This window comes from Myxocyprinus asiaticus, chromosome 27 (assembly GCF_019703515.2).
Source record: "Myxocyprinus asiaticus isolate MX2 ecotype Aquarium Trade chromosome 27, UBuf_Myxa_2, whole genome shotgun sequence".
In the NCBI taxonomy this organism is placed as follows: Eukaryota; Metazoa; Chordata; class Actinopteri; order Cypriniformes; family Catostomidae; genus Myxocyprinus; species Myxocyprinus asiaticus.
The window spans coordinates 4,618,029-4,634,139 of record NC_059370.1 but is presented as its reverse complement, the minus strand read 5'-3'; the positions used below and the strand labels follow the sequence as shown (position 1 = coordinate 4,634,139).

The window sequence follows — 16,111 nt, the reverse complement described above, 5'->3', positions numbered from 1 at the left end:
AAAATATCTTTTGATTTTATGGTGAAATGTGTTCGATTCACCGTCAGTACGTTTATAGTACACTCAAGTAAATATTCAAGCCACAAAATGAAATTGTTTTATTTATTGGCATGGTTTTTTTTTTCTGTACTTGCTAAAGAAAAAAAACAAGATGATTTGGCTTTCGGAGTACAAATCTTTTAACAGTCAGGTCACAATGTTTAAGAGTTTTATGAAAATAAACTTAAAATGTGTAACAACCATCTTCCCATGGACATTCAGTACAGTAAAAAATGCTGAATAAGAAATCCACCTTAACAGCTACTGTAAAACTAATGTGTTTATTGTTTTAAATATGAGTAAAATGAAAATCTCTTCCCTGTTATGTTTAGAAATGAAACAGCCTGTATGATAAAGTAAAGGAATACAGCATGTGTACTGCAACGTGTAAGTCTTATAAACTTCATAAACATTCACACACTTTTCTGCTCACCTGTCAGTACAGCACACAAGGGCCTTTTAAACTTTAAAACATGTTGAATTAAATGTAAAACTTGTTGCACATAAGATTATAAAACTGATACACCTGACTATTTTCCCGCATTTTGAAAACAAGCAAACCTTGAGGTTTTGTATTTAAAGGGCAAGGTCTTAAATTTGAACATTGTACATAGTTTAAAATGCTTTAAAAACCCGTTTTTGTGAAAAACTTAATTGGTTGCCACTGAAGTACAGGACAGTCATTATATATCCAATTTAATGGTCGTGGACATACAATGAAAACAGATATCACGTTTAATCAATCAACTCGTTTAATAGAAACCAATGCAAAAGAGGGAATATTCAACAGAAATAAACATTCTACTGCATAAACCGTAAACACAGACAAAGCACACAAGTAACAGCTTTTTCCTTTTTTAAGCCATATTACAGTGAGATACAAGATGGTCAGTCCTAAAAATGGATCTCAGCATCATCCATAAAAAAAGTTTAGGAGTGTTAACAATGCATAAACACAATATATTCCCAATTAAGACTTCCAAGAGGTCACCTTGCAGTAAAATTCAACATTTAAGTAGTGTGCTTATAAAATGAACCAATGACCATCAATGGAAACATTGTTTGACTTGAAATGAGTAATGTTTCCTGATTAAACTATAATTCAGAATCAAAAGGAATGGATTTTTACAGATGATCTTTTTGATTAGTCATGGAGTGAAATAGTGCTATCTATACGGGAAAACAGAATTTTAATGTAAATTTGGCTTAATCCAAACACTATCTTGCATTTTCTTGCTAATACTGGCCGTATAGTACTCTAAAATACAGTACAAAGACAAGTATGCATTTCTTTCAATTGGAGTGCATGAATATGGCACCTTGGAAAATGTCCATCATGAATAAAGCGGATATTGGTGGTTTTTATACATGTGCAACATCTACACAGATCCTGTTACACTGGCACAGACCTAAATAACCATCAAAACTGTTGTGGTCCCCGAGGCCAATCTCCACTGATTCAAACAGATGCACATTTCTGACATTTCTTTAGAAATTCTGAGTGCCTGTTTAGTCCATGTAATCCTTCATGCTGAGCGTCGGCTCGACCAGCTGATTGTGGACGTGCATAAGGCCTGCAGGACAAAAGATCCGTCAATATGTATAGGAAATCCATCATAGCCATGAAAAGGCAAATATATTAAACCCCCAGGAGAGTCTAAAGCTCTTAAGACCTGACAGATCCGGTTTCTGAGAAAAGCACTTGTGAAAGACATTCCAGACAAGTTTAATGCTGATGTTGAACCTGTTTTAGACAGATATTGACCCCGAGACCAAAATAAGATCAGCAAAGAAAAACAACAGATGAAAGGTAAACAGGTCTTCAATTGGTTTTGCTCAGAGAGAAAACAACAGCTACAATATATACTACGTACACTCACTATTGTCAGTTTTACTCAATCCTCCCATGTTCATATTACTCGAAAATTCATGTAACCAAGGGAACTTAAATTGACTGAATTGATTCAACTAAACAATCGTCTTGTCAGCTTTAATAAATCCATGTGCATTGAGGACAACATTATAATTTTTTTGTTTGGTTAACTGAAACTGTGCAGAGGATTTCTAGTTCCCAACATGCTTTGCATGGGAGTAAATGTTTAAATTGAGGGGGTTTTTTTATGTGTCTTTGTGCAAGATGAATAAAAAGGGGAAGACTTGTTAATGTTTAATATTTTGTTTAAAATAATTTCTGTTATTTTATAGTTTTGGGGGTTACCATCATGGTAAAGTGAAGGTTGAACCTAGATTGAGGACCAATTTTAAGTATTCTAAACATTGCTTTATCCAATGAGCATTTGATGTGCTAACCATAGCATATTGACTAAGTTGCAGTAATGATGGCAAGTCCGATTCTTTTCCACAAACCGGTTCTTTTGGATGGTTAATTTCAATGAAAAACGATTCACCAGTTCATTTATGTTGTCGCGTAATGACATCACTTTACATAATGCTAATACGCTGGCATCAAATAATACATGCTCAAACATATTCAATAAAGCCACATGTAAGCGCATATTGCCTTTTTACAGAAACCATGATCCAGCTCATAACAGTTTCAAATATAATGTGCATGCACTATACTCGATAGTAAAATTCATTTAACTCTCGACTGAAATGTTTTGCCCCTCATTCAAATCCTCAGTTCACGCATGCTCATCAGCAGCTCACTGATCAGCAGTTCTCAGTATTATGTCCGAAAGAGGTGATTCTCAGTTCAGTATACTGGTGACCCACGAACTGCTGTGATCGACTCGATGTACTGTGATAAGTGTACTATTGACTCGAGAGCTGCTGTCCCTGGATCAGTGTACTGGTGATTCGAGAGCTGCTGTCCTGGGATTAGTGTACTGCTGACTCTAGAACTGCTGCGAACAACTCGATGTACTGTTGACTTGAGAGCAGCTGTCCCGGGATCAGTGTACTATTGATTCGAGAGCTGCTGTCCCTGGATCAGTGTACTGGTGATTCGAGAGCTTCTGTCCTGGGATCAATGTACTGTGAAAACTACTGCAAGCGACTCTATGTAGACTCAGAGCAGACTCTATCGAGAACTGCTGCGAACAACTCGATGTACTGTCGACTCGAGAGCTGCTGTCCCGGATCAGTGTACTGTTGACTCGAGAACTGCTGCGACTGTTGACTCGAGAGCTGCTGTCCCGGGATCAGTGTACTGTTGACTCGAGAACTTCTGCGAACGACTATGTACTGTTGACACGAGAGCTGCTGCCCCGGGATTAGTGTACTGTTGACTTGAGAACTGCTGCGACCGACTTCATGTACTGTTGACTCGAGAGCTGCTGTCCCAGGATCAGTGTACCATTGACTCGAGAACTTCTGCGAGCAACTCCATATACTGTTGACTCTAAAGCTGCTGTCCAATGATCAGTGTACCGTTGACTTGAGAACTGCTGTGAACGACTATGTACTGTTGACTCGAGAGCTGCTGTTCCGGGATCAGTGTACTGTTGACTCGAGAGCTGCTTTTCCGGGATCAGTGTACTGTTGACTCGAGAATGGCTGTCCTGGGATCAGTGTACTGCTGACTCTAGAACTGCTGTGAACGACTCGATGTACTGTTGGCTCGAGAGCTGCTGTCCCGGGATCAGTGTTCTGCTGACTCGAGAACTGCTGCAAACAGCTCGATGTACTGTCGACTCGAGAGCTGCGGTCCCGGATCAGTGTACTGTTGACCCAAGAACTGCTGCGAGCGATTCCATGTACTGTTGACTCGAGGGCTGCTGTCCCGGGATCAGTGTACTGCTGACTCTAGAACTGCTGCGAACGACTCCATGTACTGTTGACTCGAGGGCTGCTGTCCCGGGATCAGTGTTCCGTTGACTTTAGAACTGCTGCGAACGACTATGTACTGTTGACTTGAGAGCTGCTGTCCCGGGATCATTGTACTGCTGACTCAAGAACTGCTGCGAATGACTCAGTGTACTGTTTACTCGAGAGCTGCTGTCCCGGGATCAGTGTACTGTTGACTCGAGAGCTGCTTTTCCGGGATCAGTGTACTGCTGACTCTAGAACTGCTGTGAATGACTAGATGTATTGTTGACTCGAGAGCTGCTGTCCCAGGATCAGTGTACTGTTGACTCTAGAACTGCTGCGAACGACTCGATTTACTATTGACTCGAGAGCTGCTGTCCTCGACTAGATGTATTGTTGACTCGAGAGCTGCTGTCCCGGGATCAGTGTACTGTTGACTCTAAAACTGCTGCGAACGACTCGATGTACTGCTGACTCTAGAACTGCTGCGAACGACTAGATGTATTGTTGACTCGAGAGCTGCTGTCCCGGGATCAGTGTACTGTTGACTCGAGAACTGCTGCGAACGACTTGATGTACTGTTGACTCGAGAGCTGCTGTCCTGGGATCAGTGTACTGTTGACTCGAGAACTGTTGCGACCAGATCATCATCATATGTTGATAAAACGGTAATACAATCAAGTCATAAACATATTTCCAGTATGTTTTATTTGTTATACTTTCTGCTGTTAAGAAAAATACACCAGAAACAGACATTTCGCCTCTTAATCACATGCATGCTCAATGTCAGCAGCTCATCGGTTCTCAGTATCAGTGTTGATTCAAGACACGAACTGTTTCAAACGATTCAGTCCGATTTGGTGAACTGGTTCAACTCGTTCACTAAAAAGAACCGGTTCAAAAGAACGATTCGTTCATGAACTGGCCATCACTAAGCTGCACTCAGTAATGCTTACCACCAGCATGTTTAGCATTCTAACATTTCCTGTCCAAGCTAGCATATCACAAAGAGTTCTATTTGAGTTATTTTGACATGTTTAAGCTTTGTTATGTTTACATGATTCAGTTAAGTTCCCTCTACTTGAGGTATTTAAGTTGAAATTACATGGACATTTTAATTTAAGAAAATTAATTTCAAACATGTAGAACCACTGCCCATGATTGAATCAAGTTCAGCCAAAGAGTTTTTTTTTTTTTTTTTTTTTTTGAGTGTAACATGAAGTGTGTAATATTTTCAATGTTAAAATAATATGCAACTTAATGAGAACATTTGCTCAACCAATGCTTTCCATTGCTCTTTTGAAATATATATATATATATATAATATAACACTGACAACAGAAATTTGCCTCTCCAGTTCACCCATACCATTTATGGCAACTAAGCTGCAAAAATGTTGCATTAAAGGGACAGTTCACCCAAAAATGAAAATTATCTCATGATGTGTATGACTTTCTTCAACAGAACACAAATGAAGATTTTTAGAAGAATATCTCTGCTCTGTAGGTCCTCATAATCCATATGACTCCAGTGGTTAAATCCATGTGTTCAGACACGATATGATGGGTGTGGGTGAGAAACAGATCAATATTTAATTAATTTTTTATCATAAATTCTCCTCCCTGCCCAGTAGGGGGCGATATGCACAAATAATGTGAATCGCCAAAAACAGAAGAAGGAGAAAAAAAGAGAAAAGGACTGAAATATTGATCTGTTTCTCACTCACAACTATCATATCGCTTCAGAAGACAAGGATTTAACCACCAGAGTTGTCTGGAGTACTTTTATGTTGCCCTTATGTGGGTTTTGGCACCCATTTACTTGCATTGTATGGACCTACAGAGCTGAAATATTCTTCTAAAAATCTTTGTTTGTGTTCAACAGAAGAAAGAAAGTCATACACATTTGGGATGGCATGAGGGTGAATAAATGATGAGAGAATTTTCATTTTTGGAAGAACTAACCCTTTAAGAAATTAGTATTGACATTACAACCATGAGCTCATTTACATATGACCACCCACATTTTACACTTATTCAGTATTCAGCGCAACAGTTTTTCTGATTTGTGAAAGAAAAGTCCCATTTATTTTCTCTACAAGCAAATTGATTTTAAACGCTAACTTATAAACCTTTAAAAAGAAACCTACCGTAAGCTGCAAAATTGTTAATCAATGGTATATGCTTCTGTTGATACCATCAGTCTGTGCTATTTCAACTCAGGCACGTACCTTTAAAATACTTGACAGTTTTGACTCTGAGCTCCAGCGTCGCATCTTCATCACAAATGAAAATGGTTCGTGGATGCTGCTGGAAAGCAGATACTGTCCACATGTGGTTCACGCCCTCCTCGATGGCTTTATACAGAGCAAATGCCTTATGAGCACCCGTGATCAGAATCATAACCTAGGAATGAAGAAAACCTGCTTTCAATTTTGTCTGAACTGTATCATGTTCAGGACTGTGGCACTCACTGCTGTTTTGGAGTTTATTTAATCTTAAGACTTCAAAAATTGCGTCTTAACTTTAGAGTGAGCTGTAAGCAGTCATTAAGTCTAATTGGTGTCTAATATTCATTAAGCCTAATATTCTTTATTTTTGTTGCTGTAGCTGTCCCAGAAATGACTGGCATTCCATCATAATGATGAAGATCAGGTGATGTCTGGCATCCAAGTTCAACAAAGTCATGTGATACAAATGACATTTTTCCCAATATACTGTCTGTAGAAGTATTCAGGTATGTTAATGAACCTGTTTGTATTTCCTCATGGAGACAAAGAGGCATTCAGTTCAGTGCCAGAACAGTGCTGGTTAAAGCAGATTATAACAATAGGAAGTTTGTTACTAAATAAACCATAACTATATTTATTAATTGTAGATGACAAAATGCTCCAAACAAAAGAGGAAGACACTGATATCACAAAGGACACTATAGAAACTTAAGTGCAGGACGAAAGACTGTTGTGTTCAAGTCCATCTTCCTGTGACAATTACAACTACAGATTGTTCACCATGTTAAGAATGGCTTCTCTGGTTACTTTCAGTGCGATGGAATATATTTGGGGATATTTAGTCTTGAAAAGTCTGATTTTTGACTGGTCTGGTCTAGGGTTGCTCCGATACCAAAATGGTTCGATACCAGTACTTCGGTATCGACACTTAGGATTTTCGATTATATATATATATATATGTGTGTGTGTGTGTGTGTGAAGATGACAGGGCAGAGACGCACTTCTTATACTATGACGTGCAGCGCATGTGACTGTATATTATTTCATTAAATGACATCCTTCTGCTGTTTAAAGATCACACTTGGCCATATAGAGGCTTTTTTATTATTATTTTCAAATGGTCTTTGATTTCATCTTAAAACTCACATTACATTACATTTAGCTAATGGCAGCCTAATTTAATATGGTACCGAAATTAACAACATGATGTTTTCATTTTTTTTGGTATCGCGATATTCTGTTAGTACCGGTATACCGCACAACCCTAGTCTGGTCCACATTGCAGCTTATTCTGGCCAAAAACCACCCACTTAGGAACAGACTGTCTGATTGATGTGTTGAACAACCAACCACTGTTTGTTTTGTTTTTACATGCCGTTTAGGTGTAAATCTGATGCAGATGACACTACATTATTAACTGATGCAGAAACAAATAAAATAATTATAATTATTCCAATTACAGGGCAGCAGTCTCTTCGGACAGTTCTTGAGTCAACACTGGAGAAATTGTAGAAACAGTACACTGTAGATTCAAAAAAGAAATGGCACACGGGTCATTTGTTCAGGAATCAGACTGCACTGTTCCAGCTGTAGATTCAAAAGAACCGACTCGTATGAGTCATTTGTTCGGGAATTGAACTGAAGTGGTCGTGCTGCATGTTTCACAATATACATCAAAAGAAAGACTCATTGGAGTCATTTGTTCGGGAATCAGACCACACTGGTCGAGCTGTAGATTCAAAAGAACCGACTCATACGAGTCATTTATTCGGGAATCAGACCACACTGGTTGAGCTGTAGTTTCAAAAGAACCGACTCATACGAGTCATTTATTCAGGAATCAGACCACACTGGTTGAGCTGTAGTTTCAAAAGAACTGACTCGTATGAGTCATTTGTTCGGGAATCTGACTGCACTGGTCGTGCTACATATTTTGTTCATAAAAGCTTTCAAAGTATCAATCCCTTTAAAACACGTTTTTTTTTTTTTTGTTTCCCAGCCAACAGAAGCACAGAATATCCTCTGGTCTTTATTTACCTCTCTTGCGTCCATCACGGTTCCCACACCAACCGTTAGAGTCATGGTGGGCACTTTTGAAAGGTCATTCCCAAAGAAACGGGCATTGGCCACAATGGTGTCTTTGGCCAGGGTCTTCACTCTGGTTCTAGACACGAGGCTAGAGCCCGGCTCATTAAAGGCGATGTGCCCATCTGGACCAATGCCTGAATACACAAAGCAGAGGAGAGAAAGGATAAAGAGAGAAAAATAAATGAGGACTGGAACACAAGTGGGGTCTTTAAATATATATACTGTATATGTGTGTGTGTGTGTATATTTATATATATATATACATATATATATATATATATATATAAAATTGCAGTATTTGCATGTGTGCTGATGTTTTTTTAGTGCTCTTCAGACTTGATGTTGCTGTTTTTCTGCTTAATTTCCCCACAGGGTTCAATAATGTATTCTGCAGATCTATCTGAGAGGGCAAAACTATTCTTGTACAAATATATTATCTCACAAAGAATGTACTGACAACAGGTACATTTTCAGAATACAACAATGACAACTGAGCTACATATTGGACTAGATGAACTGAAACAGATCAAATCTATAGTTGCTAAAGCTACAAACAGATCTTTGAGTTTGTTATCACCATAGCAGCAATGATTCTCTGTTATTGACTAAATGTGTTTGTTATTGCAGTAAAACTCATTTCCTAACAGTTGCAGCAGCTAAACTGTTAATAGGGACAGTTATGTGTGCACAGATCAAGTCATTCATTACATTCACGTTACTGGTGTGTCTTTATTAATCTGTGTCTGACAAACCAAAGTATTGGTCTGATTTATTGAACGCACCTCCGACAAACAGCTCAATCCCTCCAGCCTCAGTGATCTTCTGCTCAAAGGAATCACACTCAGCCTGCAGGTCGCTGGCATTGCCGTCCAGTATGTGTGTATTCTGAGGTTCAATGTCAATGTGTTTGAAGAAGTTGTTCCACATGTAGGAGTGATAGCTCTCTGGGTGATCTCTGGGCAGACCTAAGCACACAGAGATCCATAAACTTTCGAAAGAAGGTGAAGCAGGTTTTGGACAAAACTTTGTAGTTAATGCCATAACAGCACCAAATGCTGTTCAACCATATGATTTTCACAAGTTTCGGTTCAGGAACATGCATTCTTTTTATGTGAACGCAACACTGTGCTAAAATATTCTGACAGTGTTTCCTGCTCTACCATTCAGTGGCACTGCAACACAGTGCCCGTCCACTTTTTCAGCCTTCTTGGTTGCGGAAGTTTTTTCCCATTCATTTTTTTCCACAGGGATTTCATTAAATCCTTTAGAAAAGAGTTCTAAGCCATGAACCAAACCAACCAGCTCTGATGTGAATCACAACATTTCTAACTTTAATTTGAAGCAAAATGTGTTTACAAATCAGACAAAAAGACAAAAGTACAAGACTGTTTACTTAACGTATTTTGTGAGGTAATGAACTACAATCCCATAAAGCATTGCGAATGATGTAACTGAATTAAAAATGACAGAAAAATATAAAACTATTGATTTAAATTTGTTGCTTATTAGTATTTTTTAAGTTTAGTGCAAAATATTCAGACAAAAATTGTTTGAGAGTGTAGGGAGAGCGACTCGATTGCATCATTCACAATGCATCATGGGTGTGGGTGGTCGCTGCAGAGATCTTTTGGCGGACTTTGTTGGCCGCGATTCTCTGATTGGTGGATCTCTCTTCAGGATCATGGGTAGTGTAGTTCTTCACCAGAATTTTGGCTTTTAAACAGGATTTTTAAACAGTTAAGTTAAAATAACGCAGACTGATGGCTTCAACAGAAGCATATACCATCAACTAACAACCTCGAAGCTCACAGTAGATAAAATAGTTTTGACCATTGGAAAAAATGAATGTAATTTTTACTTTCAGGAACCAGACTGCGCTGCTCTATTGAATCTACTGCACAAAATCTTTTGAATCATATGATACTTTGTACCGAGCTAATGAAATGTAATCAGATTCTTCTATTTTGTGAGTCAAAAACTTACTGAACCACAAGTCATTTAGTTCATCATGTACAACTTTAAATGAAATCCAATAAGAATTTCTTCCTCAAAAATATTAAAAGTCACTAATGGAACCAAAAATCAAATCAAAATCATGATATGATTTAGTGAGATTATCAAACCTCTATGGGCAGTGACTCAAAGCACGCGTGAGTCGAATGAGCTGAATGTGTTATACAGTATTTACAGCGCTCTAGATTCACTAACTGCACATTTGCATAGTTCCTGATATGCTTGACCGCTAAAAGTTACTATCCAAATCTAAAGTAACCTCATTACGCCAGGCTTTTGTGAACAGAAGAGTAGATGAGAGCTTTTCTCTGCATTAAAAGGCATTGTCAACTCTACTACAAAAAGAAACGTCTCAAGTGTTCCGCCAAAATAAAAGCTTCTGCTAAAATAAAGATTTAAAGGGATAGTTCACCCAAAAATGAAAATTCTCTCATCATTTACTCACCCTCACGCCATCCCAGATGTGTTTGACTTTCTTTCTTCTGCAGAACAAAAATGAAGATTTTTAGAAGAATATTTCAGCTCCGTAGGTCCATACAATGCAAGTGAATGGGTGCCAAATTTTTGAAGCTCCAAAAAGCACATAAAGGCAGCATAAAAGTAATCCATATGACTCCAGTGGATTAATTGATGTCTTCTGAAGCGAAACACTAGGTGTGTGTAAGAAATAGACCAATATTTACAACTTTTTTTACTAAAAATTCACGAGGGTCAAATGCATGCTTCCTCTCGTGTGACATAAGCACGTTGGCAAGTTCACATGCGAAATACGAGGAAAAAAAACTGGAAGCGCAGTGTTGTTTACAACAGAGGAGCATAGATAATTATACATAGATGCCTCATTCGGCTGGTTTGGATACGTCAACTGCGGCGCCACCTTGGAACTGTGAACAAGAAGAGCTGTTTGAATCAGTTTGAATGCAAGTGAGTGAATGGAGGAGATGCCTCAGACCGAGCTCCTTGCATAAACTCCTTTTGTGTGGAAACAGTACCGTGATCCATAGAAACAGCTGCTAATAAGGAATCTACAGATGAATGTCTATGCAGAGGAAGCTTATGCGCTTACGTCACGCGAGAGGCAGTTTGAACACCCTCGTCACCAAAAAAAGTTTTAAATATTGATCTATTCCTTACACACACCTGGTGTTTCGCTTCAGAAGACATTAATTAATCCACTGGAGTCGTATGGATTACTTATATGATGGCTATATGAGCTTTTTGGAGCTTCAAAAATTTGGCACCCATTCACTTGCATTGTATGGACCTACAGAGCTGAGATATTCTTGTTATGCAGAAGAAAGTCATTCACATCTGGGATGGCGTGAAGGTGAGTAAATGATGAAAGAATTTTCATTTTTGGGTGAAGAGATTAAATGTGAAGTTGATGTGAATCTGTTTTTTTTTTCCCTCTATGTTTCACTGCATTTTTTATTTATTTAGTCTGGTTCTTCTTAAGAGGACTCAATGAAATGTGACCAGCATTGACAGAAGAACATGTTTGCCAATGACTTCATTTTGGTCAAAAGGAAACACTTACTAGGAGCTTTTGCCTCATGGATAAAGGAAATGTACATTTTTCACTGTTGCAATACTTTATCGTATCCCAGCTTAACAAGGCTGAGTATGGAATGGCATACTACCGTACTAATCGTACTTTTTATTTTTTCTGTATAAAGATGTGACAAAAATGGTAAGAGAAGCATGTAGAATAGTAAGAAAAAAAACATTTCTCCAGCCAAGTAATAGAGTTTATTAGCCTGTACGGTGTGAACAGTTAATGTAGAAATGGGTTGATGTGCAGTCACAGATGAATCTATCAGCTAGAGGAAGCAGAGGGCAAAAGACCAGCATGTAAACACTCTTGAACATTGTCTAATGCATTGCGCCATACTTCTGCTGCATTGGCAGCTCTTGTTCTGCAGTTTTTTGAGAGAGTTTGTGGAGATTCTGCACACTCAGCAGCACTCCACATGAGCAGCGATCTGTGCTGTTTACACTCACCCACATACTCATCCATGTTAAAGGTCTTCACATATTTGAAGGACAGGTCGCCGCTCTTGTGATACTCGATCAGCTTCTTGTAGCAGCCGAGGGGTGTGCTGCCTGCAATCAATGAGACTATACTTCAAAATCTTTCTAATGAACATTCTGGAATCTTTTACTCACCCTCCTATCGTTCTAAACCGGTATGCTGTTATTTTTTTCCATAGAACAAAGCTCCAAAGAGGACACAAGAGCACTATACTATAAATGTCAAAAATTGCACCATAGACACCATGATTTGATTTGAAAGCTGCATAATGTTTTGCATGAATGACTTGATTTGAGAGAGAATTTGACTTAAATTTCAGTCTTATTTCATAAGACTGTCCTCTGTAAACCCTAATGTTGTCATTACTGGAAACATGTATTAAACATTACTTGAAATATCAAGTTTTTGTCTCATAACTCAAATATCTATGTTCCTTGAATTCATTTTAATCTTAAAAATCCACAGACTTCAGATTTTGAGTGTTTTAAAGGAAAATTCCAGGTCCAATTCAAGTAAAGCTCAATCAACAGCATTTGTGGCATAATACTGATTACCACAAAAATGTATTTTTTTGCCCCTCGTTTTCTTAAAAAAAAAAAAAAAAAAATCTGGGTTAGAGTGAGACACTTACAATGGAAGTGAATGGGGGCCCATTTTAGTGTGATAAAATCTATTACTAACCATTTAAGTGTAAAGTTATTTCCAAATAAACAACCTCATTGCCATGACGATGTAATGTCAACAAACCCTAAAACGACAATAAAAATGACAATTTAAACAACTTTACAGCTCAAATAATCCACAAGTTTTAACAGCAGAATTAATGTAAGTGCTTTTATAAAATTATAAGCTTCACATTTCTACCTTTAAACCCTCCAAAAATTGGCCCCATTCACTTCCTAAATGTACTTGCATCGAGTTACCTTAACTGGTTAAGTGAATTTAATTACACAAGTTTTGAAGACACAATTACTTAATTCAATTGAGGAGAGTGGTTTACTTAATCAGTTGAGTAAAGGCAACTTATTAGGGTTTTTAGTGTAGTACAAAAGTTGTATACAGTAGGACCAATCTGTTAGTGAAAGGAAAAATCTCACCCTTATTTTGTCAACTTTGTACTATTAGTTTACCTGTTGGAAGTCCTACAGTGAAGTACCGGTCAGCACTGGGCTTGAACTGGATGATCCGGTTGCGGATGTACTTGGCTGCCCACTCGCTGGCCAGATCATAGTCATCCAGAATCACAAGTCTCATGACTGCTCACAGATGACAGGGTCAATGACACCCTCAAGGAGTCTAAATATAAAGACACAGATCAATACTTTACTGACCACCACTGACCAATCTACATGATCAAGCAAAACCCTGTGTTGCAACCAGCCAATGAGAATCAACACAACCAAAATGCACATTAGCTTTAAGAAATGTGTTCAAATAACATGCAAAGTATTTGATCACTACTGTATCTCACCATATCATTGCACTTGTCTGATTTATTGCTTTTGAACTTGGCTGTAGTTATATATGCTTTTATAGTCGAATAAGGATTGTGGATATATAATTATGATATAATAAACGATTAAATCATTAACTTACAGCTATAAGAAGCGCAGAATCTCGGGCACCTCCGGGTGAATGGACAAGTTTTCTTTGAAAACACCGATCATATGACCAAGTTCCGATCATGTGCGCTGACGTCAAACTTCCGGGTATGGGGGCCGACAAGGATCAAACTTCTGAATTATGAAACGAGCAAGGTGCATTTAAAAGGAACGTTATGTAGAATGTCATTTAAAACGGATGTTTTTTTGTTTGTTTGTTTGTTTTTTATTTATTTATTTATTTATTTTTGCTTTTACAATAGTCTTAATAGCGTTCTCACACAGAAATAATCAATATATCGACAAACGAAATAAACAATTAGCATTCAAATTCAAATAAAACTGTACAATAAAACAATAGCAGAAAACTATTTTTAATTATGCAATGCAGTGACTATCAAATTATTTTATGAAATCTGGAGACGATTAAAGCACATGAACGACAGTCTATTATATCGTTGTTACAAAACGTGGATGTATCACCGTATGCTCTGCACTCCATTGTATTAGTTTTGACCAATTTTCTCTCCAGTCGTTTCATTTCCGTCTTTTTCACCATGACTGACCTTGCTGGAGGACCCTCAGGGGGGCAGACGGATATGAGAGAGAGAGAGAGAGAGAGAGAGAGAGAGAGAGAGATGCGACGGATGGAGGGATGATAGCGTTAAGAAGTCAGATTCATTTTTTTTTTTTTTTTCGAATCGGTTCGTTCGGACAGTTCTCTTCAATGAACTGCTACACGTACAGACTGTGCTGTGTTTGGTGGATATAGCTTAGAATCAGAAATTGTGGTATCATGTTACAGTTTTTGGAAGAAAAAAAAAAATACGTACCCTATGTTCAATAACAATGTTACCTTAACATAACCAAACATTTACTTGACTACATAAAAAGACGATTTATATGAACACATTATGCAGCTGATTCGTCAATTCGTTTGAGTCATCCCGCATACAGTGTTCACATAAACCGTCATTTAATGTAGTTTAGTAAATGTTTGGTTACAGTTAAGAAGTTAGAATTTCTGATTCTGATTCGTTTTCAAGCTATATCCACCAAACTCAGCACAATCTGTATGTCTACCTAGCAACCACCTAACCACCTAGAACATTCTAGCAACCCTTAAGAACACGTGTACAACCTATTAGCAACAACATCACTACCTAGCTAGACTTAAGGCCAAAGTATACTTCGGTTGTCCGCTTTGCTGATCGCTCCGCGCATAGTATGCGTGACGCAAATTTCGTCATCAGCAGAGTCTGCGCAGACTGTCCATGTGCGGCCCAGATTTTCTCAAAACGCAAACAGTCTGCGCATCGCCGGTGCATGCGCCTGTCATAGACTGTAATAAAAGAGTATGAGTATCGTTGTGCGCATACGTCTAACGCGTTCGTATTCGCTCACGGTCAAAATAGTATAATTTGAAAGGTGTGACCCGATACGGAAAGCAGAAAAACTTAAGTATAAACAGGCCTTTAAGGCCCGGGTATACGTCGTTTTTGTGTGTTCGGATCCGTTGCCTTTCAGAGTATACTCTTTTGACCTGAGCGAATACCAACGTGTTCGACGCATGCCCACTACAGCTGCTTTGTGTGATAACTCTTTCGCTGTGACTCATTTGGAAGGCTGCGTCCTCCGGAGGTCGCATTTGTCGGCCGCATATGTCACTGTTTAATTTTCTTTCTTATTTTTTTATCTATTGTCAATACCTTTTATGTATATGCACTTACATTTATAAAATTGTTAACCTTTTTTGCATTCCCAAAAAATATTATTATTCTTTTTTTTTAATGAAACGAGACAAAATGCGACCTCTACTGTCCCTTTACTGAGCATGCAAAAAATAGATGTTCCATGTACGGTCTGAAACACAATTGTCCTCGTGTTCCACCATCGGACAGCTTCCTGTCACCTGTGAAGTTTGTACAAATGCGACCTCCGGAGGACGCAGCCTTCCAGACGAGACACAGCCTTTTAGTACAGTTGCCACTGACTGCATGCACAGACAATGTGCACAGACGAGGAACAGGTCTGCCTGTCAAGAAAATCTGGGCCGCACACGGTCAGTCAGCACGGACTTTGCTGATGACGAAAATTGCATCACGCATACTGTGCGCGGAGTGATCTGCAACGCGGACACACAAATACTTTTGCCTTAAAGGTGCACTCAGTAACTTTTTGTTCATGATATCTTGGACTTACAGTGACACCTAGTGGTGTGGATGCAGCATCATTCAAAATCAATAGTTTTCAGTTCCAGACGCCATTGAAAAAATTCACTATTCACAATCAGCCATGCAAGAGTGAAAGTGTCCAATAACAAGACTCTTACTGAGA

General features: G+C 38.4%; 1 protein-coding gene across 1 annotated transcript; it reads right to left on the bottom strand.

The window, feature by feature from the left end:
• Window positions 1-83: 83 nt before the first annotated feature.
• Window positions 84-14,357, bottom strand: gnpda2 (glucosamine-6-phosphate deaminase 2). Its single transcript, XM_051658621.1, has 8 exons — window positions 14,258-14,357; window positions 13,770-13,909; window positions 13,304-13,469; window positions 12,143-12,244; window positions 8,911-9,093; window positions 8,078-8,262; window positions 6,041-6,215; window positions 84-1,613 (listed from the first exon to the last, which is right to left on the bottom strand). The coding sequence occupies exons 3-8, from the start codon at window positions 13,425-13,427 to the stop codon at window positions 1,549-1,551; spliced, it is 834 nt and encodes a 277-aa protein (XP_051514581.1). The 5' UTR covers window positions 13,428-13,469; window positions 13,770-13,909; window positions 14,258-14,357; the 3' UTR covers window positions 84-1,548.
• Window positions 14,358-16,111: the final 1,754 nt, after the last annotated feature.